At 38.0% G+C, this 26,136-nt stretch overlaps 1 protein-coding gene across 1 annotated transcript in view; it reads left to right on the top strand.

Annotated features, from left to right (window-relative positions):
• Positions 1-26,136, top strand: part of LOC150081821 (zinc finger CCHC domain-containing protein 8 homolog) — a 412,851-nt gene that overhangs the window by 350,501 nt on the left and 36,214 nt on the right. Inside the window, exon 12 of the mRNA XM_090380330.1 lies at positions 5,000-5,108. Within this exon, the coding sequence (XP_090236456.1) occupies positions 5,000-5,108 (109 nt within the window). The remainder of the gene's footprint in view (positions 1-4,999; positions 5,109-26,136) is intronic.

Raw genomic sequence — 26,136 nt, 5'->3', positions numbered from 1 at the left:
GCTCAACCCATTCAAGGCCTTATACACCTCAATCAGATCACCGTGCAGGTGCTTATTCTCCAGCTACTGCAATTTGCAGAATTTAAGCCTCTCTTGGTGAGAGGATCCCTTCATTCCCCTCACCAATCTTGTTGCCCTTCTCTGTACACGTACACGCTCAAGCAAATCTACATTCTTCCTAAAATGAGGCCTCCAGACCTGTATGCAGTACTGAAGGCGTGGCCTGACCATGGCCTTATACAGAGAGACAATCACCTCCTTTTCCCTGCTAGCAAAATTCCTATATATCATTGCAAAACCCTATGGCCTGCCCTGGCAGCCTGTCTGCATTGCTCAGAAAACTTCATATCTGACTGCACAATTACTCCCAGGTCTTTTTCATTTTCTACTACTTTAAGAATAGTACCACACAGTTGGTACGTTTCTCTCGGGTTACTTCATGCAAAGTACTGCATACCCATATGCAGTACTTTGCATTTGTCAACGTTAAATTTCAGTTGCCACTTCTTAGCCCATTTGCCCAAATTTTCTAGATCCTGTTGCAGTAGCACACTGCCATTACTGTCATTAACAACCCTGCCAACCTTTGTATCATCTGCAAACTTCGATACTAAGCCTGAAATACCTTCATCCTTAATATCATTGATAAATATACAAAACACAGTGGACCCAACACCGAATCCTGTGGAACTCCAATAATAACATTAGTCCACGAAGAGCAGCACCCATTGATTACCACCCTCTGTCAACTTACACTTAATACCATTCTGCTCCAATTTGTACAATAGTCAACAGTGTCAAAAGCTTTCCTGAAATCCAAATATATATCAAAATTTTTTTTTGCATCCAGTTCCTTTGTAACCACATCATAATATCCTATCAGATTTGTCAGACAAGACTTTCTCTTAACAAACCCATGCTGTCTGAATTATTGCTGCAGTCTTGTCTAGATGATCTTGCAATGCATCTTTAACCAGTGACTCCATGATTTTACCCGAAACAGAAGTTAATCTAACTGGTCTGTAATTACTCGTGTCACCCTTCGATCCCCCTTTGTGAATTGGGGATGCAGTTGCACATCTCCAGTCCATGGGGACCTCCCCTGAGTCCAAGGATGCTCTCACAACTATGACTAAGTTATATTAAAGGAGGCTTTGCCGCCTCCTTTAATATAACTGGATAGATCCCATCACCCAAGTGCCTTTCTTATGTTTAACTTTAACAATTTCTCCTCTATTTTGCTCTCAGTTATTACAAAATCATTAAGCACCTTGCTACAATTAGATAACCTTCTACCATTTTCAAACCTTAATAACTCCTCATGTGTGAATGTAGATGCAAAATACTCATTCAGTTTGTTTGCTATCCGAGCAGGATCATCAACAGTTGAACCATCAATATGAAGTGGACCAATCAGATTCATTCCCTTCCTTTTAGAGTTTATATAAGTAAAGAAATCCTTGCTGTTTTCTTATCATCCTTTGCCAAAGATTTCTCGTAATCTGCCTTCGCCTGCCTAACCTCCTTTGTGACCTGATTACAGACTAGCTTATACCTGCCATAGGCTTTTGAGTCACTTGATAATTTATATGCATCCCATGCATTTTTCTTCTCTGTCACGAGTCTCATTAGTTTATTTGATAACTATTTAGGCCTAATCCTTGAACAATATTTCTTAATAGGCATGAAACTTTAGTAGCTTCCACGATTAATTCCTTGAATGGTTCCCACCTCAAATTTACTATTGGTAACATCGTCAGTTGATCCCACTGTACAGAATTTAAAAACTGTCTGAGACCACTGTACTCACCTTTACGGAAGCAAAAACCCTTTCCTTCACACCTGACGGTAATTATATCTTTAAGTAAATCTCACATCAATACACTGTGATCACTGTTACCTAGTGGTTCCTTTATATGGAAATTCCTAATACACGAATGATCACTGCTGATAACCAGATCAAGAGTATTACCCTCTCTGGTTGCCTCTCAAACATGCTGCTTCAGAAAACAATCATCCAATAAATCCACAAAAGTCTTACTAGTGTGGGAGTGACCAACCCACAAGTTCCAGTCAATATCTGGGAAGTTAAAATCTCCCATTATAAGATATTCTGATTTACTAGCTTCCCTCGAAGAGGGAAGGGTTTGCTTAAGACTGATATCCCAACAATATCCGCCTTTGATGTCTTGACCAACACTTCAAATTCATCAAATTTATTTACTATACAGTGGTACCGTGGATTACGAGTAACTTGGTATGCGAGTGTTTTGCAAGACGAGCAAAAATTTTTAATAAATTTTAACTTGATAAACGAGCGAGGTCTTGCAATATGAGTACAGTCAGTCCTCGTATAACACGTGTTTACACTACACGAATTCGATCATACACGATTTATAAATAGGGGAACGATATCTTATATAAAACGAACCGAATTCGCTTATGCACAATTAGCCTTTGTGTTTACAAGAAATGGCAGTCGAACGCAGAATCACCCCAACCGGACGCAACTCGATAGGAATGAAGAGAAGATTTTGAAAATGTATTTATGGTTTTTTATATCAGTGAAGGGGAAACACATTTCACCATAACGTAAAAACCAACAATTCCAGCTAGTATAATCGCAAATGCAATTAGATCGAGTTTACTACCAGTTTATAACAGATTCCACTAGCAGGAACGCAACTGGAAATTGTTTTTATTGTTTTATGGTAGTAACCCCTAGAAATGTGCTTTAGTAAAATGTGAGGTGTTAATAGTGTATCTCTGCCTTTATGGTGTTGTTTATTCAGTTGCTACACGCGGGCAGCTTTGTTTATGCATATCAAGCGTGCCTCCTCGTTTTGTAATAGTGCGAGCGATGAATCTGATCTCCGTGAAATCCTCAAAAGGAGACAAAAGCAAGTGTCATTGGAAAGATTCCTTGTTAATTAAAGTCGCACAAAAAGAAAAAATCAACAGATAGCAGTGATTCCGTTAGAGACAGTGAAAGTCGTCCTACCCAATAATTAATAAATTCGATTGCTTTATGTATATTAAATTTAAATATTAGAAATATAAAAAGGTATGTATTTTGTATTAATCATTTTTACAGTATATGAATATTTTTGAGTTTTGGAACAAATCATCTGGGTTTCCATTATTTCTTATGGGGAAATTCCCTTTGATATACGAGTGCTTTGGATTACGAGCACGTTTCCGGAACGAATTATGCTCGCAAACCGAGGTACCACTGTACTTCTAGCATTGATATACATGCTCCTATTCCTAGTTACCCTGACACATCCCATATACTCACCTGTTCCCCACGGATGTAAGTTGGGAAGTTCCTGTAATTATTGCCAGAGATATATTTTGGACTATTTTTTCTGCTCTCAAACGTGTTATATACACGTTTGAAAAAAGTTATACAACCTTTTCACAATTACCGATCCAAAGATTTGTGGAGGGAGCTATGTAGCAAAGGTAATACATGAAATTTTTTCATGTATAATACATTGTTTCGGGTATTTGTAAGCAGAAAATTAATTTTTTTTTTCCCAACCATTGCAGTACACGATACAAGTTTAAATAGTTTTGTAAGTAAGCACATTCTGATAAAGCATATAATAATATGCAGTGATATCAGATTCACCTCAAAAGGGAAATGGAAATTTCATTTTTTATAAATGTGACTAAGCAATAACAAGGGGGGAAAAAATTTGGAATTCAAACTATTCATGGTAGTTTACAAAGGTCATTTTCATTATTAAAATAACAATTGCATGGTCTTACACAAAATAATTACTTTAATGATGCACATACTGTTAATTACATTTAATAGAATTTTATACTAAATTAACTAGACACTGTGTAAAAAATAAATACATAATAAAAACTCTTCGTTATGCCCAAAGCACCATTCCAATGTTTCTGTTATTTGGTCAGATTAGTGTTTTTTGTACACATGCATTTCCATTAATTAAATTAAACAGGCTAAAGTTGAACTTCATTTAAGTTTGCTCTGCTCAAACACTTGAAGGGTGGAGATGGCCTGGTTGGCAGTTGCTTCTAGTTGGGCTCTTTATTGGCAGAAAAGAGCATGACCAGGTCATCTGCATAGGCCTGGGTCTGTACATTGTTGAGTTTGGTGTTCAAGAAATCATCCAGCACCAGATTCCAGAGGAGAGGGCCCATTGGTTTTCTTTTCCTGATTTGCTTAATGGGATGAAAAGTTATCCCACTTATGAGCTTAAAACTTGGCAGGTAATAATCCAAAATTGTTCACTTTTATTTTCGATCTTTTAAGATTACAGATGTGAAAAATCCATTTTTTTATATTAAAAACAAAGTTTTGATTATTTTTTGAAAAAGACATATCATCTAGAGATACATGTCTCTAGTATTTTTCAATACTAGAGATGTTTCTATCCTCTCTTTTTGAATATTATCTCCTTTATTACCTTTGACAGACAGTGAGGGAAATGTTAGGTAAAAAAACCCACATGCTTCAACAGTTGGATCCTAGCCAGATTCTTCCATGACACAAAGTGAGAGAACATAGTGCCTGGATATGCAGTCATAAAGTGAAAGAGCATGCACTTAAGTAATTGGACACAAGAATGTGTGCTAGTTTTTTATTTAGCATGTGCATCAAAAAGGTGTAACTTGGTCCTGCATTTTTACTTTTTTGCATGATAACTAACAAAGCTTTCTGGAATTTTCAATGGCAAATCAAAGAAACTGTTGTTGAAAGTTATTGAGAGTTGCAGCTGTGCAGACTGAGTAAATGAAGAGCACAACATTGCTGAAAGTTGCAAAGGTCTTGAAGACCCCGTGCCCGCCTTGGAGTTACCTAGGATCGACACTCAATGGTAAACAGAAAATAGCCCAAGCAACTGACAACATAATATTAGTGTAGCATATACAACACAAGTTTTAGTTTATTGTATATAATTTTTTTTTGTGATTATGCAATTTAATATTAATATCTTAGCCTGTATCTGTTGCACATTTCCAGGATTCCAAACCATACAGGAAGCGTAAATTGGCAGGAATTAATAAAAATAATGCAAAACTTTTAAAAAATGAAAGGCTTGAAGAAGATATGGAAGTAGAAGATGTAGAAGGTAAAATTAAACTCATTTCTATCCAACCAGTATTGATTTTTAAATCTTTGTGTAAACAGAATCCCCTTGGGAGAATAATGTTTATTATTTATTACTACTGATTAGCACCTGGCTGATCAGCTGCTAATATAAGGAATTAAAAAAAAATCCAATAATTAAGATTTATAAAAGAGGTTTTATTTTTATAATGAAAGCCACATCTTGGTATACATTCATTGGAAAGAAATTTTTAATGAGGGCTAACAAAAATTAATAAACAATTAAGCATGCATTTTGGTTCCTTTGGAACTTTCTTCAGTGCTATTAATACAAAATATCAAAATATAAATTATGTATTGGAGCAAACATTCAAATATAGCAAAATGAATAGATAAAATAACAGCAGTGGATGTTATTTTATATTTTATGTCAAGTTTATGTTTCAAAGGATGATCAAAGTGTTTGCTGCTTCTTGCTGTTAGCTTGCTTCTTTGGTGTGAGGCTATCCTCTGCAATCTTCTTACTGTTGGGACTGATTCTTCAATGACCATTTTTTTTATATGAACAGAAAGCCAAAATAAAAGAACATGCCAACCACAATAAGCTCAGCCATGTAATTTGATGAGTGCATCATTCTAAAACTGAAATACACAATTTGGCTGAAAAAAATCCTAAAATTTTGGGGTGCATAAAACAACACAAGGGGAGAATATGAAGTGCTACACATCGAATGAACATTCAAAAATATAAAATGAAATTTAGGGAAATTAACCATTCCACCTCTGGTTAGCTCTCTTTCTAATTTTATCTTATCAGAGGGGTTTCATCCTTTATTTCCCTCCTCTCTACTTCCACCCATCTCCCACTTACCTCTGACTACCACCAATACTTTATTATTATCATTATGATATCATCATTCTTCTCTTTCTTGGTGACTCCTTTCTACTCTCTCTCTCTCTCTCTCTCTCTCTCTCTCTCTCTCTCAGGGTAACTCAGAAATTTTTTTTGGCTGGTGCAGCATAAGCCTCAGGCTTCCTTGCACCATATGGCTGATGATAATAAAAAAATAATAATAATAAAGTATTGGTGGTAGTCAGAGATAAGTGGGAGATGGGTGGAAGTAGAGAGGGGAGAAAGAAAGGATGAAACCCCTTTGCTAAGATAAAATTAGAAAGAAGAGTTAGCCAGAGGTGGAATGGTTAATTTCCCTAAATTTCATTTTATATATTTGAATGCTCATTGGATGAGGAGCACTTCATATTCTCTCCTTGTGTTGTTTTATACACCCCAAAATTTTAGGATTTTTTAAGCCAAATTGTGTATTTCAGTTTTAGAATGATGCACTCATCAAATTAACATGGCTGAGCTTATTGTGGTTGGCATGTTCTTTTATTTTGGCTTTCATATTTCATTGTGTGTAGGATGTAGTACTTCTGATACTGGCATGCCACCTTATTCGTGGTATTCCCCCCCCCCCCACACACACACGAGGATCTTATTCAGGCTTTAATTTCGCATATCTATTTTCACTTCAAGTAGACTCCATTGTTATGGTCCTTAGCTGTTTGACCTCTCTCTCTCTTTTTTTTCCGGTAGAGGAAGGGTAGGGGTACCTGCAGCCTTTTGTGATATTTAATGCCTCCTCTCTTTTTTTATTCATGCTTGTCTGAATGCACTCAAACTGTAATATGATTTTAATGGTATAGTTAATAAAGGCTTACAGTTGATTAGATTGTTTCTGACTTTGCGTTACATGTAACACTTTCATTTTTGATTGATATCATTTTTTCGAAATTAATTTTTTCATTTCTTTATCATCACTTTGGTGAAGTGATGATAAAGAAATATACAGGTGTCATTGATAACAGACTGAGTGATCAATGAATTGTGACCACCCCACCTGTAATGGAATATGCTCCACATAATTTGCAATATAACAAGCCGAACAGCTTTATACCTTAGAATGGGTAATTTTATTATTATCAGCATTAGTAGAGGCATATGATGCAAGAAAGCAAGCTTATGCAGCATCAGCAAAAAAAAAAAAAAAAAACCACTTCCACTTCACCACTCCGTTCGTTAGAAATACCTATCCAGCTGAGCCTTATATTTATTTAGGCTATCGACTTCCACAACAAGAGATGGAAGTCTGTTCCAACAACCAATACCCGCTGGCTAAAGGCAAATTTCCGCACATCTATCTTACATCTGTCTTTCCTCAATTTGAATTTATGCCCTCTCAGGTGATTATTCTGAGCAAGAGGAAGAATCCCATCAGCATTGAGCATGCTCAAACCATTCAAGGCTTTATACACCTCGATCAGATCACCTCGCCGGTGCGTAGTCTCCAGACACTGTAATTTGCAAAACTTAAACCTTTCTTCGTAAGAGCAACCCTTGGTTCCATTCACTAATCTTGTTGCCCTTCTCTGTACTCGTTCCAGCAGCTCCACATCCTTCTTGAAATGAGGCCTCCAGACCTGTATACAGTACTCAAGGTGTGGCCTGACCATTGCCTTATACAAGGGAATAATCACCTCCTTATCGCTGCTAGAAAAATTCCTGTATATCATTGAAAAGACACCATGAGCTATTCTTGCAGCCTGTCTGCACTGCTCAGAGAACTTCATATCTGCCTGCACAATTACCACAGAGTTGATACGTTGCTCTGGGGTTGCTGTTTCCCAAATGTAGTACTTTACATTTGTTAATGTTAAACTTCATTTGCCACTTCTCAGCCCATCTTCTCAACCTTTCCAGATCCTGTTGCAGCAGCAGCAGCATAGCGTCAGTAGTGTCCTTAACAACCCTGCCAACCTTTGTATCGTCTGCACACTTGGACATTAAGCTTGATATACCATCATCAATAGGCGCCTCTGTAGCCAGGTGGGAAGGAGCAGCAGCAGTGCGTACCACACGCTTCTTGATTAGACCGGAGTTCGAGCCCATCACCACCAAATACGGAGGATGCGGAAAGGTCAGGGAATGACCACCACATATCCCGGAGCAATGTGGCCTTAGTTGCTAATGCTCCTAAAATCCAAATAACAACAAACAAACAAACAAACCATCATCAATATCATTTATAAATACAGAAAACAATAATGGACCCAACACTGAACCCTGAGGAACTCCACTAATAACATTAGTCCATGATGAACAGTGTCCATTGATTACCACTCTTTGTCTTCTCCCCCTCAACCACCCCTTTATCAATAGCAACAATTTTCCTCCAATGCCACACTGCTCCAATTTGTGTAGCAGTCTTCCATGTTCAACAATATCAAAAGCCTTTCTAAGATCCAAGTATATAATATCAAAGTTATTCCCTGCATCCAGTTCTTTTGTGACTGCATGATAGTATTCAATCAAATTGGTCAGGTAAGACTTCCCGTTAACAAAACCATGCTGTGTCCGAGCTATAACTGAAGTCTTGTCTAGATGATCCTGCAGTGCCTCCATTAATTTTCCTGGAACAGAAGTTAAACGCACAGGTCTATAATTACTTGTGTCAGCCTTTGATCCTCCTTTGTGAATTGGGGTCATATTTGCACATCTCCAGTATGTGGGTACCTCCCCTGAGTCCAAGGAAGCTCTCATGATTATGGCTAAGGGTTTGCTTACTTCCTTTGCTACCTCCTTTAATATAACTGGATAGATCCCATCCACCCCTGGTGCCTTTCTTGTGTTTATCTTCAACAATTTCTCCTCCACTTTACTCTCAGTTATTACAAGATTATCTAGCTTACTGTCAGAGTTGAATACACCTCTCCATTCCCCTCGCTGAATAACTCCTTATGTGTGAATGTCAATGCAAAATATTCATTTAGTTTGTTAGCTACCTGAGCAGGATCATCAACAGTTGAACCATAGATATCAAGTGAACCAATCTGATTCGTCTCCTTCCTTCTAGAGTTTACATAAGTAAAGAACTCTTTGCATCCCTTGCCAAAGATTTCTCAAAATCTGCCTTTGCCTGCCTAACCTCCTTTGTAACTTGGTTACAGATCAACTTATATCTATCATAGGCTTCTGTGTCACGTGTTAATTTATATGTATCCCATGCATTTTTCTTCTCTGCCATATGTCTCATTAATTCATCTGACATCCATTTAGGTCTAAACCTTGAACAATATTTCTTAGTTAGTATGTAAAGCCTAGTAGCTTCCAAGGTAAGTTCTTTGAATGTTTCCCATTTTGAATTTGCTGTTGGTAACATCATCATTTGGTCCCACTGTATAGAATTTAAATACTGTCTCAGACAATCGTAGTCACCTTTACGAAAGCAATAACCCTTCCCTTTACCCCTAATTGTAGTTACCTCTTTGAGTAAATCCCACTTCAGCACACTGTGATCACTGCCACCTAGTGGTTCCTTTATCTGCAGATTCTTAATGCATGAAGAATCACTGCTGATAATTAAATCAAGAGTATTACTCCCTCTAGTTGCCTCTCAAACATGCTGATGTAGAAAACAATCATCCAATAAATCCACAAAAGCCTTGCTAGTGTGTGAGTGACCAACCTACAAATTCCAGTCAGTATCTGGGAAATTAAAATTCCCCATTATAAGACTCTCTGATTTACTGGCCCACTCTATTTCCCTGTACAGTTTCTTATTATACTCATCAGAGTCATTTGGCCTATAACACAATCCTACTCTCAATTTTGATCTCCCAATGCTTATGTCACACCAAACTGACTCAACACTGCACTGTCCAGCGATGTTGACTGGCTTCACTTCCTTGGATTTTATGTGTTTCTTAACTGATAGCATAACCCCTCCTCCCTTCCTATCCTTTCCGCAGACGTTGTACTCCCCAAATTCCAGTTCTGCATTCCTTATATCTGTGTGACACCACGTCTCTGATATCCCAACAATATCCACCTTTGATGCTTTGAGCAATACCTCATAGTCATCAAATTTATTTACCAAACTCCTAGCATTGATTTACACACAAGTATACATACACCTGTTTCTATTCTTAGCTACCCTAACACAACCCATGTGTTTACTTGTACCACAATGACTCCCAGCAGTTTCTGAAATATCCTGCATCTTGTTTTCCAGGCTTCTGCTCATTCCAGTAGAAGCAGTGCAAGAATCACGTTCACCTCTGCCAGTGGCTACTGTTAATCTATTAGTCCTTGGATCCCCCCCAAGCTAGCAGTTTTCCGACCCACTTAACACTGCCTCGATAGCATCAGCAAATATTCTTGCACCCTTTCTATTATTAGCCGTATGGTGCAAGGAAGCCTGTGACTTATGCTGCACCAGCCAAAAAAAATTCCCAAGTTACCCTTAGAGACAGAGAGAGAGAGAGAGGGAAGTAGAAAGGAATTACCAAGAAAGAGAAGAATGATGATAAGCTCGGGACCCTGGGTGTGCCAAGCCCATACTCACCAGATGTGAGCCCCTGGGGTTTTTCATCCGGTTGTGCAAATCAAAGTGATAAAAGTAGCAGTTATTTATGGAAGCTTGTAGTCGGGTGCTTCCATATCGGAAACACGGAATCTTGTCAGTTGCTCATGGCTCACTTGGTTAAGGTGTACAAAGAATGGTATTGAACAGGTCAGACCACCTCCCACTGACAGAACTGTAAAGGATTATGCAAGGTGGACATTCGTGGTGGGTGAAGTGTGCAGCACGTTGTACAGCAGGGGTCAGCAACCTTTTTTGAGTGAAAAGCCATTTTTGATCTAATTGAAAAAAAAAAAAAAAAAAAGACAATGCAAAGAGGCGCACCTCAGCTCAAGCTGAGAGGAGTGGTGGGGGAGTTTTTTAAGAAATAGAATAGAGTGGGAAGGTGTTTTATTGAAAAAATATATTTTTTGAAATATTATTTATTAATACTGAAAAAAAACGTAACGAACATCCAATTAGATATGAATTAATTTGACTTTTGCTGCTCAACTACTTGAGCGAGTCTCTCAACATCAGGCGAATATGCCATAATTTTCATCTTTAAACATGCTGAGAGACTCACATTGTTCAGATGGTTCCTTGATTTATTTTTAATATAGTTCATGTTCGAAAATATTTGTCGAGCCAAAAACTGAGAAGTCCAAACGCAAATATTTTCAAATTTATATATGTGTCTGGTAAGTTACGCATTGAATACAATTTGGTCTTGCTTTTTCAGCTCATCTATCACCATCCATTTGTGTAGAATTTCAAGGGCAGCCTTTTGCCTCTCCAAATCCTCAATTTCAGTTTTAAGGCATTTTAGCCTTGCAGTCCACGTGTCCTTGATTTTTAAGTCCTCTAACTCCATTTCAAATTGTGCTTCACGTGGGCTAAAAGTTAAACAGCCACAGTTACCTGCTGAAAGAGCCGTGGGTTGCCGACCCCTGTTGTACGGGCTCAACGACAGGTCGCTGTGCAACAGTTGACATCGCAGTACAATATGGGGAATACAAGAATAATATCCCAAATGACAATGTGCTGCACACTCAAAGGACATTCTCTTCTCACCACTGATCATCGTTGACAGCAAATGCTGTGGTGTCAACAGCATTCTGGTTGGACACTGGAGGACTGGAAATGAGTGTGCTGCTCAGTGAGTCCAAATACCTAGTGCAAACACTTCTATGGACCCATCATGCAAGGTGCCCACTATCCAGGTAGGTGGCAGTAATTGCTTAATATGGGGCATGTTTTTCTGGCAAGAACTAGGACCCCCTGGTGCATATGAACCAATGTTTCACTGGTGTGCACTGGCAGCTCTTAGAAGACTGTGTGCCATGTTATAATTTTTCCCAGACAGAAAAGGGATCTTCCAAAATGTATATGCACAATGTCATCGGGCCCATTATATACATCAGAGAACAGAGAAGATAGCACATATCTTGACTGGCCACCAAATTCGCCTGACCTCAATCCAATTGAACACCTGGGGGTTGTTTTGGAATGGGAAGTGAGGTGTATGGACATGCAACCATCATCTATTCCGACACTAAAATTCATCCCACTAAAAGATGAAAGTATGCTTTTGAATATCCATGGCTGCATCAACACGCTCTTCATTTAGTTGCTTGCTTTGGCACCACCTAATCATATGTGAAAATGTTGGCTGTGAACCAACATTTTCACATGTGATTATAATCACGACCTGCCTGCAATCACAGTTAACAAAATTCATCTTTAAGGTCAACTTTAGCTGAAGGCAACAAGGTTGGAAATGAACATCAAGTTCTAGTTCCAAACAGTCACAAAAATCTTTTTAAATTATGTTTGTATCTAATGTTTTTTTGTAGAGGTGATTAACAGACATGATCATAGCAGTAAATTGTTTTTTTTTTTTTTTTCCTCAGTTTTTTTTTTTTTTTTTAAATATTGACAAATATAAAGAACGGAAACTTTTTTTGTATTTATTCTGTATGTGTATTATGAGAAGTATAATTTGCTGCCTGATAGGAACTTGGATTAACATTCGGCCTTCTAATGTGAAAATGTTCCCCACTCCTGCAATAATGCAGTAGAAGGTGGTTGTTAGTAAATGATTGAGATTGTTGTTACTGATTAAAGTTTGTGCTGTTTGTATATCAATAAAAGCCCTGGGATACGACTTTTATTGATACTGTGCTAGTTTGTGGTATGCATTAGTTTGGATTTGATTGTTTTCTAGGCTGTAAATCAATGGAAGTTGTTTTCATTCAAAGCAAGGGTGCAACAGATATTCATCCTAAGAATTTCAGAAATGATGGAATGTTATACAGAATCAGTGGTATAGCAAAGTCTTGTAAGGTCCAGTGTAAAATTCAATTTTGGGAGACCCCTTTCGTTAATTTTAACATTCATTATAATGACATGGACATATAGCGATCCTCCCTATATTTGAGATGGCCACTGGTGTAACATCAATTTGCTACTTGTATGCTATGCCTCTGGAGGGAGTCTGTTTTCTGGTTCCATATCATAATTACATTATTCACAAAGTATGGAGTTTAGAAAACATTTGGATAGGAGCTAAATTTTTAAGTTGTGCTTGATGGGAAGGATTCCTCTCGTGCCAGACCATTTCTTTTTGAAGTATATGTCGCCCTTGAAATGAAAGTATGAAAATGTCTTGCAGGAAAAATGGGGGGGGGAGTATGGTGGAGCATTTCATGTTTTGGTTAGATTTGCTTTAGCTAAAGATAGGGATGCTAGGGAACATAAACTTCATATTAAATCTCACAAAACTGCTCCCATGTTATTCTGTGATTTATATGAGTACGTTGGAATTTTTCTGGGAGCAAGTGTTATGTGTTATTAACTGTAAAATGTAAACAAATCAAGACATACTGTGATAGATGTGTTGCTCTTCCTTGTTAGCTTTAATGTTTCTAAAATTGAAAAATGAAGTGTCTGAAATTTTTAGGTTTAATTGTCTGTGTCTTTTTGTCATATTTGTCCTCTTTAAAATTTTTTTAAGCTATATTTTTATTCCTGTCTCTGATTGAAGGGATTTCTAAAGTCCTCTTTAATCAAGGCTTTTTAGTTAGCTGATCTCTGACAGCAGAAGTAGGGATTTTCCATGTGAGTTATTTGTAGTTTTTTCAGCCTACATAGTATGTATATTGGCTTGTGTACAGACATGATACTCAATGGGGCAGTATGGCCTAAGTTGCTGATGTGGTTAAAAACCCATCACTGATTGTTTGAATGTATAAAATAAGAACAATAGACTACAATAAAATAAAATTTTTCAACAGTAACCTAAAAGTTATTTTCTGTAATATTTTATAAATTTAATGATGGTTGTTACAAAATCAGTGGTGATCAATGTAGATTCTTGTGTGAGTCATGACTTCATAACTTCTTGTATTTCCTATGGCATGTATTAAAGGGTCAATCTAGTTGCTAACCACTGCTCAACTGATGAGTCTTTTCTTTGTTTCCACTGCAAGGAGTGTACTGATTGAAAATTAAAACTTGCTGCATTGCTAGAAGAATTTGATTCACTAAAAAAATGGGTTTTCTTCCACTTACAGAAACATTTCTGGATGTCATCTTCTTTAAGCCCTCTTAACAGTTGGATCAGTTTTTTCTAAATGTCTTTAGTGGAATGAAAATGGGTGTTCTTAAGTACACTTTTCAGTTTAGAGAAGAGAAAAAAGTTACAAGGGGCTAGGTCTGGTGAGTAGGGTCCATATTGATACACAGGGATTTGTTTTTTAGGTCAGAAACTTGCAAACAGAGGTAATCTTGCGTACTGAAGTAACCTTTAGGGAGAATCCAATCATCCTTCCACAATTCAGGTCTCTTTCTTCAAATGGTTGGTCTAGTAGACAGACCTAGCTCAACTGCACCAATTATCAGGAGTGTACCGATCTCAAATTAAAACTTTAGTGCATTACAAGAAGAATTTGAGTCACTGAAGAGATGAGTGCTTGCACTAGAAACTAAATGTACCTGTGGGCTTGTCAGGGACTCGGGTATCTCCTGACCTTCCAAGTGATGCACCCCCCCCCCCAATTTGGGTTCCAGAAAAGAATAGTCAAGTGTATACTGCTCTGATTGAAAGTGATCTAGTTTTATTGGGAGATGCTACTGTCGGGGAAATGGGTAACATTTTTTGTAATAAAGATAGGTGGACCAGAAGCAGGGTGTGCTTGCTAGGAGCAACGATTGATGATGTTACCACCAGATTGTCAGATTTTAAGGGGGGGGGAGTAAAGAGAGCATTATTATTCATTTGGGGACTAACGATATTAAAGGAACATTTGTTGGATAAATACAGGACCATGCTAAAAAAATGCTGTGAGTTAAGTTAGAATGTCTTTATGTCTGTGTTCGCAGTTCTGCTCAGATATGATAGGAGGATTATATGCTGAAAGTCTTGTGGATTAAATCAAGACTTGAGGAATCTGCACAGCTTTATGGGGGAAATTTTTATCAGCATGAACTGCATTTGTAGGTAGAAGGAATCTGTTTTGTAGAAATGGTATTAATTTGAACAAAGGTGGTGGAAGGATTTTTGCCAGTATCTTCGAAAATACCTGAAGGGCTCAGGGGAACTGCTAGTTAGGGTGGGGGGGAGAGAAGGGTAATATTGATCCACATTTATCTGATGGTCCGGGTCAAAGTAATGCTTGCACTCGCCTCAAGAATTCTTTTTTTGTAGGCGCAACAGCCAATGTTGGCAAGGGTTCTGAGGGTAGCAACATTAGAACTGAGTGGGAAAATAAAGCTAGGGGAAACATTCCTAAATCACTTCAAGGTAAACTATAGAAGAGTACTTAGTCTTAATTGTGTCTACAGTAATGTCAGGAGTGTAGAGTGTGTTTAGTGTCAAATGGCACCAGGGGTTTTCCCCATCTCCACATAGTATACAATATGGGTGTGAAACAGAACACTGTCAATGCCAGAGGTTTAAAGGTGTATGGATCTTGTATATGTGTAGTGACGTGTACTGTTGTTCATCTGGTCATTTGGCCGCTGGGCCCCTAATGGGACCCAATGTTGCCCCACTCCACCCCGTGGAGGCAGACCAGGTACACCAGTATTATAGTTATTTTCTCTGGCAGGCCCTGGCACCTAATTCCCTGAGATTTCAGTGGCTAGAACCTAAAAAAAAAAGAAAACATGCTATAGATAGGGATCAGCCAAAAAGAGTACTAGTTATGCAATTTGATGTCATTAAGTTTTTGGGTGTAGAGCTTCAAGCAATTTAATAATGATTTGAACACTAGTAGTTGTAAGTTAGAGGGAGAGGGGAGACTGAAGGCTGGGTGGAAAAGACAGAGATATGGGATCCATAGAGAAGATGACCCCCAAAATCAGTGGAGCAGGCCCATGCCCCACCAGAGCAGAAAGAGGGATGGCGAGGAGACCAGGGGTAACCTCCCCCTCCCGCCCGGGGAATAGAGGCAAAGGACCACGCAAGGGAGTGTGGCTAGGTAGGCCTAATGGCAGCAGCTGAGCTGTGCTGGGACAGCATTCCACAGCATGCCGGATAGGAGCAGCCAACAGCATGGGAACCTTGGGGTACATAAGGTTCCCATGGCCATCCATCTATCTGGTGGAGAGGCTGGAATAGAACATGCAATTTATATCATTGGCGTGCACACCATTTTTTTTTATTATTATTAATTTTTATTTATTTATTTATTTTTTTATTTTTTTTTTTTTACATTTTATATTTTATAGTTTTTTCCCCCTATATTTCAAGGCAACATGTTATATTTTTTACATTTTACAACTTTTTCATATATATATATATATATATATACATATATATATATATATATATATTTTTTTTTTTCCCCCATTCATCCATCATTCTCATTCACACCATAGAGGGGTGACTTATTAAACAAGCAAAATTGACACCAAGCTGTCAATCCTGCCTGTCCAATTATTGCTTTTAAAATAATGCAATGCTTGTTTAACCATTGCTTTTATTAAAGACAAAATAACAATTTAAACAAACAAATAATTTAAAGAAAGCTCACACATACAAATAATCAGATTTAGGAGAATATTTATCTACATATCTAATTGAACACACACACACACACACACTTATGTAACAATTATACTAATACTAATTTTCAAACTTCCTCCCATACTTTTACATTCTGCTTTCGACATTTGTACATTCGACACACTATTTCTTACATTAATTTACTCATCCAGGCACACACTTTTACACCCTTACATTCACACAGCCCATTTCACTCAGACTCCATAGTCATTTACTAATTTTACTCAATTTCCACATTTACTCTTTCAGTACTCACCCTTTCATATTCTCACCTTAACATTCACTCAATCCTCATTCATACTAGCACATACTTCAGGAATCTGCAGCTTACTAGTTTTTTCCAGCTGACAGGTAACCCTGGCTGCATGTCTATACCAGTCTCTGTAAAGTCCTTTCCATGAGTTTTATCATGTTTGGGAACTCAGTCTGTTTTGTTTGGACATATGCTATGATGAAGGGAGTATCAGCCTGCCTTTATTCCCATCAGTCACATTTGGTTATTTTCCTACCTATGTCCCCTGGCAATGAGCTAAACGAGTCCTCAGGGGCAGGGAATCAAATCTGTTAAAGTCTGGTAATTTCTGAGTCAATTCAGGTATGTTCAGTCATAACCCCAGGGGCTCACATCTGGTGGGTATGGGCTTGGCACACCCAGGGTCCTGGGCTGGATATTATCATTCTTCTCTTCCTTGGTGATTTCCTTCTACTTCTTTCTCTCTCTCTTAGGGTAAATTAGAATATTTTTTTTTTTTTTTTTTTTTTTTTTTTGGCTGGTGCAGCAAAAGCCTCAGGCTTCCTTGCACCATATGGCTAATGAAACTAATAATAATAATGTAGAGATTTTGTCATACACTGGGCATGGGGAGGGAAATGGTTATATATTTGGTCTATTGATTTGGTAGAGGGACTGGTTAAGACCTGTCCCTGCAAGTTTCAGCAGAACTCAAAAATGTTTTAAGCATGCTTGGTTGAAGGCCTTGTAAAAGGCCTTCAACCAATCCATGATGAATTGGTGTTCTTGGCACCTAGGAAGGAGTCCAATTTCCATGATTAACTGTCTACATTGATTTTCATAGATTACACAGTCATATAGAACGTGTGCTCAATCCTCACTTTCCCCACAGGTACAGTGGGGGTCATCGGCCAATTCCAAAGAGTGCAATTTAGCTTTAAGGGATCCATGACCTGTCAATAGAAATGTGGTACAAAGTCCTGGAGCATACCACTTAGGTGGTTTTGGGCTAACCATAGCCACCTGTGGAAAAAACTTTTTGTTAGTAGCACCTTTGGTCTCTTGCTCCCATTCAGTTTGCAATATCTGATGTAGTCGTGTGGCAGTTTGTCATTTCTCTGCTTTGATGTCATTGGCAAGGTTTAGGGTTATGCCTAGGAAATCCATGGGGATTCCTTTTTTAAGTCTAAAATATAGCACTTTTTTCGCAGTTTCAAGATGCAGTGGTAGGGTACTAGCCAAAACTTGCAGGGCCAGGATACTAACTGTACAGCATGCTTTAGTTATTGTTAATAAGTTTGTTCTTTAAATGCTATTTAATTTTGCACTGTTTCTAAATATGGCTGTGCGATGGAACCATGCGCCAGCACCATAGAAGATTACAGGTAAAAACACTGCTGTGTAAATGAGTGCCATGGTTCTGCGCTTGAGACCCCAATCAGCTTGGCTGATTCTGGCAATCATTCCGGCATAGTTTTGGCCTTTTTTGGCTAAGTATGACAGGTGTGGATAGAATGTTAATTTGGAGACTAGAATTATGCCTAAGTATTTCAATTCTTGGACCACGTGAATTGAGGTATCACCTATTTTTATCTCTGGTGGTCGTCTTATATTTAAATTCCCTTTCAGTAGGATACACTTAGTTTTTTCTGCCGAAATTTTGAGCATGTGGGTTAGCGTCCATTTCTGTAGTTGTTTGAGTGCCATGTTTGCTCTTTCTTCCACCACCCTTCTGGTGTTACCTTTTACCAATAAGACAAAGTCGTCAGCAAAGGCAACCCTGTATGTAGGGGCCTAAATCTTTTGTCAGGAATTCATCAAGCACAGAGGTTCGAAAGAATGGACCTAGTACTGAACAATGTGGGCAACCTTTTGTAACTGGGCATTTTATTTCTTGGAACTGTGTGCGTACTGCTACACGTTTGTTACCAAGATAGGTGTTTATACATTGATAAAGATTTTGTGATACATTTGTCTGGCTGAGAATACTTGGCCACCAGAGGGTGTCAAATGCACCAGCGAAGTCAATAGATATTGCCAGCATGTACTTCTTATCACTATTATTTACTGTTGTTAGGATATAGTGCATGGCATCTTCAGTTGAGGATCCTTGCTTGAAACCAAATTGGTGTTCAGAATTTAGATTGGCTTCAGTATAATAAGTCTATAGAGGAGTAGGCATTCCATTATTTTTCCTAGAACAGGCAATAAAGCTATAGGTCTGTATGATTTAGGTTCAATAGGACTTTTTGCAGATTCTTTAAGATTAGTCTAATTATAGCTCATTTCCAGCTTGTGGGAATAAACCCTTAGCCAAGCAGTAATTAAATAAGTTCAGTAGAGTATCAGGAGAAATTTTTGCTAACTTTTTAATGGTTTCTATTTCAATTAAGTCAGGTCCAGGGCACTTATTGTTTTTGGTTTTTAAGAGTGCTGCTTGAAATTCTTCCATGGTGAAGGGCGGTTCTATTGACATATTGCTATAATTTACATTGCCAGCCATTATGTTACTCTGAGCCTGAATTAACCCCTGGTTCTCAGACTGGAATAAATAATCTAATATGTTATTTACGGAGTCCACCTAAGTGTGAGTTGGGGTTCCATCTGCCTTAATTGTAGAGTTCACAACCACCTCTTGGCAGTTTGTTGGTGACAATCTTGTAGACCACACCCCAAGGGTTGACATTACCGGACGTCCCCACCAAGACCAGCCAACATTCCTTCTTTTTTTTGTCCTTATTAGAGCAGTATACGAGTTTCTGAGATTCCTATAGAAATCTCTCAGAGCATCAACCTCATTCTGGGGCCAAGTTGCCTTGCTCTTTGGAATTGTTTTCTAACCTGGTACACCCTTCGCCAGAGTATATCAAGTTCAGGGTACCACCAGGGAACAGAATTTTTCTTCGGTTTTCTTTTGGGTATTGCTAGATTTAAGCTTTTTGAAGCATAATTGTGACATTTAGGTTGTGTTCATCTGGGCTATAGTTGTTATGGATCTGAGTCTGCTGCTGTTTTTTTTTTTTTTTTTTTTTGTTTTGAATTTCATCTGTGATGCCAGTTGGCTTTCTTTAAGTTGTATCTGATTATATCTTGAGATGGCTGTCTATTTGTCTCTTTAATGTAAAAGTTATAGCCCTATGGTCTGAGGTGGTCCAAGCTTCTTGGACCATCCAATCTGTAATTTTGGTAGATATGGAAGCAGTGACCAAAGTTATTTCTCTATATCGCTACCTACAGTGTACTACTGTAGGTAGCTAGATTGTGGGGTCTGTTTATTACCTGTGGGGTAGAAGTGGCTAGGTAGTCTATTAGGAGTTGGCCATTATGTGTACCTGGTCTGTCAACTGTACAGCTGTGCCAAGGGCTTGACCAACAGTTGGCATCCATGGAGACTATTATCTTAGAATTTGGAAGAACTGTCAGTACATTTTGTAGATAATGAATGCTGTGATTTATATCCTCTCCTGGCCTACAGTAGAAGGATACAACATGAAAGGATCCTGTTTGACTACTTATTTGTGCACAAACTGCTAATGGGACATATATAGATTAACCTTTGTAGCTGTAAGAGGATTTCTAATTATTATTGAGGTTAGTGAGGTTTCATGTGAAGATTCTATTATTCTGTATGTTCTAGGGTATCCCTGAACCTTACCCTGATGAGTTTATGGCTTTTGGATTATCAGGATATCTATATTATTTTCCTCTGCTTTAAGCTTGATTTGATCCACAACTGTACGTGCTCTGTGAGCATTTAATTGGATGGACTGTAGAGCCTGTAACAAATCTGGTTTAAATTAAAGCCCATAACTGGTTCTGAATTTAAGCTGTTTTACCATTTTTTGATAGCTGGGACAATTATTGTCCCTAAGACTGTGGTGAAAGTCTATTTTGGCTAACTTACATGTAGCACACTTACCATATTTCCCCATGTATAAGATGCACCCTTTTTCGAAAAATTTGGGGTCTAAACACTGGGTGCATCTTATACAGTGGTTGTAGATTTTTTTACTTGCATTTCCTGCTTTTTCACGCTTGTTGTCTTTACGCTCATTGTTTCGCACTTGTTACCGGTATATTAGGTTACGTTTTGCCACGTTCTGCCACGTTTTGCCACGTACAGTGCTGAATTCAAGTTAAAAGTGATCTAGTTTGCAAAAGTGAATGGAAATCATGCTGCTGAACGTAAGTTTGGTCCTCCTCCAACTGAGAAAACAACCCGAGACAGGCTACGGGAAGAAGAAACCCTACTGAAAACGCCACAGCAGAAGAAAGCCATGAGAGGCAAGTCAGCAAAATGGCCTGATTTAGAGCGGGAATTGAAGATCAAAGGGCAATTGGAATTCTTGTGTCCACAAAGATGGTTTAGCATGAGGCAAGAAGAATTGCTGATGAAAAAGAAGTTACTGATTTCAAAGGAGGACACAATTCAATTGGTGCTTCAGGTTCATGAAACGGAATGGACTAAGCATGTGTACACGCACCAGACTTGCCCAAAAGATGCCTGAAAGCTATGAGCAGAAGGTCCTTGAATTTCATTGTTTTGTCATTCAATGTCGGAAGACATCAGTTTGAGTTGGGACAGATTGCAAATATGGATGAAGTCCCCCTTCAATTTAATGTCCCAAGTAACAGAACTGTTGCTAAGAAGGGGGTGACAATTGTAACTGTGAAGACAAGTGGACATGAAAAGAGCCATTATACAGTTGTTCTAGCTTGTTGTGCCGATGGAACCAAGCTGCCTTCTATGCTGATTTTCAAACGCAAAACAATGCCAAAAGAAAACATTCCTCGAGGAGTGATTGTCCACGTTCATGACAAGGGTTGGATGGATCAGGATGGGATGAAGATCTGGTTTGAGAAAGTTTGGAGCAGGAGGCCAGGTTGGCTCTTATGCAAACCTGTCCTATTGGTGCTTGATCAGTTCAGGGCACACATAACAAAAAACACAAAGAAGATTGCTGCAGAGCAAAAAACAAAACTTGCCGTCATACCTGGAGGCTTGACATCCCAGCTCCAACCACTTGATGTCAGCATTAACAAACCCTTAAAAGCTGCCATGAGTGACGAATGGAACCAATGGATGAAGTCTTCTGGGGACAATTTAACACCAGCAAGAAGAGTGAAGAAACCAGCTATAGGAGAAGTTTGTACCTGGGTGAAAAGATCCTGGGATAATATCAAGATTGTGATCGTTGTCAAGTCATTTAAGAAGTGTGGCATTTCAAATGCCATAGATGGAACTGAGGACGAGGCAATATATGAAGACAGTGATTCGTCATCAGACACAGATGAGGACAAGCTAATGGATGGGAGTTTTGAGAGTGATGAGGAGTTGTATGAATTTTATGATGAATAAAACTTGAGTTCAATAACTTTATGTAATACATTTTCTTTCAAATTTCGGGCCCCAAAATTAAGGTGCATCTTATACATGGGGAAATACTGTATGTTATGCTATTCTGTATCGTATAACATTTTTCGCAAGTTATGACAGTAAAATATACAGACACTAAGTATTATTCACAATCGCTATCTAAATTCAAATTAAACCAAGGAGCTTGACTAGGACTATAACCTATTTATAGAAAATAATTTAATATAACAATTAAGTCAATAAAACACTAAATATAATTAAAAACTGTTTTCATGAAACCCTGAGCAAGTGCCAAAAACTTTTCACAATTCTTGGTCAATCAACTAGATAAAATATTACTTAAATCTGTCAATAATAACCTCACACAGAGTAAAAATAAGCAGCTCTCTATACTAAAAAGAAAAAAAAAGAAAAATAGTTTAATAGTTGTATTGTCAGCTGGCTTAGAGGAATATCAAATTTCACAGCTATAGGCAATTGAGGACGAGGCAATATATGAAGACAGTGATTCGTCATCAGACACAAATGAGGACAAGCTAATGGATGGGATTTTTGACAGTGATGAGGAGTTGCATGAATTTTATGATGAATAAAACTTGAGTTCAATAACTTTATGTAATACATTTTCTTTCAAATTTCAGGCCCCAAAATTAAGGTGCATCTTATACATGGGGAAATACGGTATGTTACGCTATTCTGTATCGTATAACATTTTTCGCAAGTTATGACAGTAAAATATACATGGGGAAATACGGTAGGTTGTGTGGCTCTACTGTTACAGTTTTTATAATCATGGCCAGCGACTTCACAGTGGCCATAGTTCGGGTCTTTTTGCTGGCACTGCCTGGCTGTATGTCCAAATCTGTGGCAGTGGTAACATTTTGTAACTGGAAAATATTCCCTGAATCCCGAATTCTCTGCTGAAAAATCAGCAGAGAATCTATGCTGTTCCAGCCAGCATAGATGCTCTGCTGATTTTTTAGGATTGTCCATGCCCTTGGAGAAAGGTCCACAATAGCATTTAATTGGTCATTCCTTTTATTTTTTGTTCCATGTTTGATTTGGAATTCCTTAGCCATTTCATCTAAGGTTAATTGCTCACTGAAATTTTTATAATAAAAGTCCATCATGATCTCTCTCTCTCATGGGGGTGGTCTTAGGCATGTTAAAGATAATGATATTTGGGTTTCTACCCTTTGGCTTTTCAGCTTGTAATCTTAGTTTTTTGATTTCAGGATACCCCTTTATAGTTTCTATATCCTCTTTAGTGGCTGCTTCAAACAGAACACCATCGTTTCTGGTTTTCCTAAGTCTATTAACTTTCACTTCCTTCAGGTGAGTTTTCAATTTAGTCAATACTGTTTTTTTGTCTTCTTCACTGCTTTTTAATGAGGATTTCTCTGTAGCCTTTAATATTATTATATTTGCATCCTTTTTGGGAGGTTCAGTCTTTTTTTGTCCTTGTTATTATCTCTTTAGGTTGAGTCTTATCTTTGTTTGTGGCAGCTCCAACAGCCTGTGCATAAGTTCGTACATTTATGCTTTTATATGCTTCCTTTCAGAGTTTAAAGCCTCAACTCTGGCTTTTGTTTTCCACATGCAATTTGTTCACTGTGCTCTCTAATATCATCCAGTATTGAACTATTTGTAAGCATACTGCAGCTGTGATTCTGCTAGCAGCCATGAGGTCTTCCAAATATAGTTTGGTAGCTACTGTTTGGTTTACTGGGTCCTTTATGTTTGCGATAGCGACCAGCTTTTCTACAACTTCTTTACTCAGGATTTCTTCAAAAACTCAAGAAGCATTTCAGTTGCTTCTTGAGTTTTTGGCTTTCTGTTTCCCTTAGGACTCACCGAGAGGCCCAGGTCGGCAGTTTTCTACTTTGTCATTAGTTTCGCCTGCATTGGTGTTTTCCCGCATTTCGCAATCAATGCATGTTTCTAGTGCACTTTTAATTCCGGTTTCGAAATTGGCTTCTTGCATACTTTTGCGCATTTTTATGGAGTTTCTGCATCTTAAATAACTTATAAGATGTTAGTAGACATTGAGAGCTATCTAGTGATACTAAAGTTATGCTAAAATTCACAGAATAACTGGAGATATTAGTGTTTAAAGTTGTGTGGAGAATGGAAGTTTCTGGAATTTCTAGTTCTATAACTAAGAAAACTATTTTAATTTCATGTAAAATCCCTGAATAAAGTATATCAATGTACTCTATATGATAGATAAGCTCTATTTCACCATTTATAATAGTAATATTTCTATTATTTCTACAGTTCTGAGCCTTGAGAAAATAGTAGGTGGTTACTGCCCAATCTCTACTGCTAGCGATATGGCGATCGCGAAACAACACAAATGTGTCAGAAACATATAAATAGGCTAATATTATAACAATAAAAACGCTTACCTGTGATTCTTCAATTGCAAGCATAAATACTTACCTTTAGTTTCCTCTGGTTTATGTTGGAAAATGCCAATTTTAAAAATCTAAACTTGGGTTATTGGGAATGCCTTCCTCCAAAACAATCAAGTGCTGCTCACCTACATGTCTTACCTCCTCGATGACTTGCACACAACCAGTAATGTCAGGAGTGTTATTGTCAATGAAATGGCTGAATTTGATCTCCTGGTTAGGACAACTAATGCTGACATAAACGTGCCACCTGGAAATTGGGGATCATGAGTTCCACTATGGCATGTATAATTTCTAATGTATTCTTTAAAACAGCCTAAGTGCAAAAAAAAAAAAAAAAAAAAAAAGAGCTTTTGCTGAGTCTGAAATTACATCCCAGCATAGAATCTATGTGAGTTAGTTGGAAGCAAAAGTATAATGAGAGTGGGAGGAATTTACAGACAAGAAGGTTGTGAAGAGTATAACAAGAGTCTCTACATGCAGATGGAATGGGCAGTCAAGTGCAGATGTCTTATTATGAATGACTTCTATCTGCTCCAGATTGTTTAGAATAAGTGGGAGGGAAACTCACCATGGGAAAAAAAATTAAAATAAACTAGATGGTTGTTATTTGTACCAGAATGTTAGAGAAAATAATAGGGGTGAGGATATTCTTTACCTCATCATTACTCACGAATCAGATGACATTATAGGGATTAAAGTACAGGAACCATTTTCAGTGATCACTCAATCATCAGTTGGAAGATGAAGAAAGATGTCGCAGTAGTTAAAGGCATGGGTTTTAATTTCAGAAGAGGGACTTTGACAGTTTAATTGGGTGGATTGTAGAGTTGAGGGCAAGTACATTTGAATTATGGAACATCTTTACAGCAAAAATCACAGAAGCCATGAATGCATACTTACCATTAAGAAAATATTGCAGGAGGAAGATGCTGAAATGGATGGATGTGGAGCTGCCCAGTCAAATAGAGCAGAAAAAGATAGTATGGGATAGTTACAGAATGACGTAAAGTTCTGAAGCAACACATACAAGTTGATCTGTATTAGTACCACAAAGAGGGTTAGGAAGGCCAAGCCGGAGTATGAGAAGGCACTGGCTAAGAGAGTAAAGAATGGGAACAAGGAATATTTATCTATGTGAATACAACGAAGAAGGCAAATCGGATCAGACCCTTGTGCACTGGGTTTGGGAAAGTCTTAAATAACCCAACTGATGTTGGGAATGAATTGAATAGGTACTTTGCATCAGTCTTAGTTAGGGGTTAGTAAAATGAATGAAGGCGGAATTTTCACTGTTATAAAGAATTACTGAACTAGGGGCCCATAAATTTCAATTACAAGGGATCATAGAAAGTTTTTTTTTTTTTTTTGCCAGCAAGTCATTGATAGCTGGAACAAGTTGCCTTCATAGGTAGTTCGAGCTGACAGTTTGAATAAATTCAAAGGTCAACTGGATAGTTACTTATGTGAGGAGGGAAGCCGTGATTTGCATTTTCTTATCTACCTTCTTTTTTTTTTTTTTTTTGCCAGTGCAGCAGTTGCCTGTGGCTTCCTT

Source organism: Mastigoproctus giganteus, chromosome 8 (genome assembly GCF_048544385.1).
Source record: "Mastigoproctus giganteus isolate SK-2022 chromosome 8, ASM4854438v1, whole genome shotgun sequence".
Classification (NCBI taxonomy): domain Eukaryota; kingdom Metazoa; phylum Arthropoda; class Arachnida; order Uropygi; family Thelyphonidae; genus Mastigoproctus; species Mastigoproctus giganteus.
The sequence above is the reverse complement of the archived record's forward strand: the minus strand, read 5'-3'. Positions and strand labels throughout refer to the sequence as shown.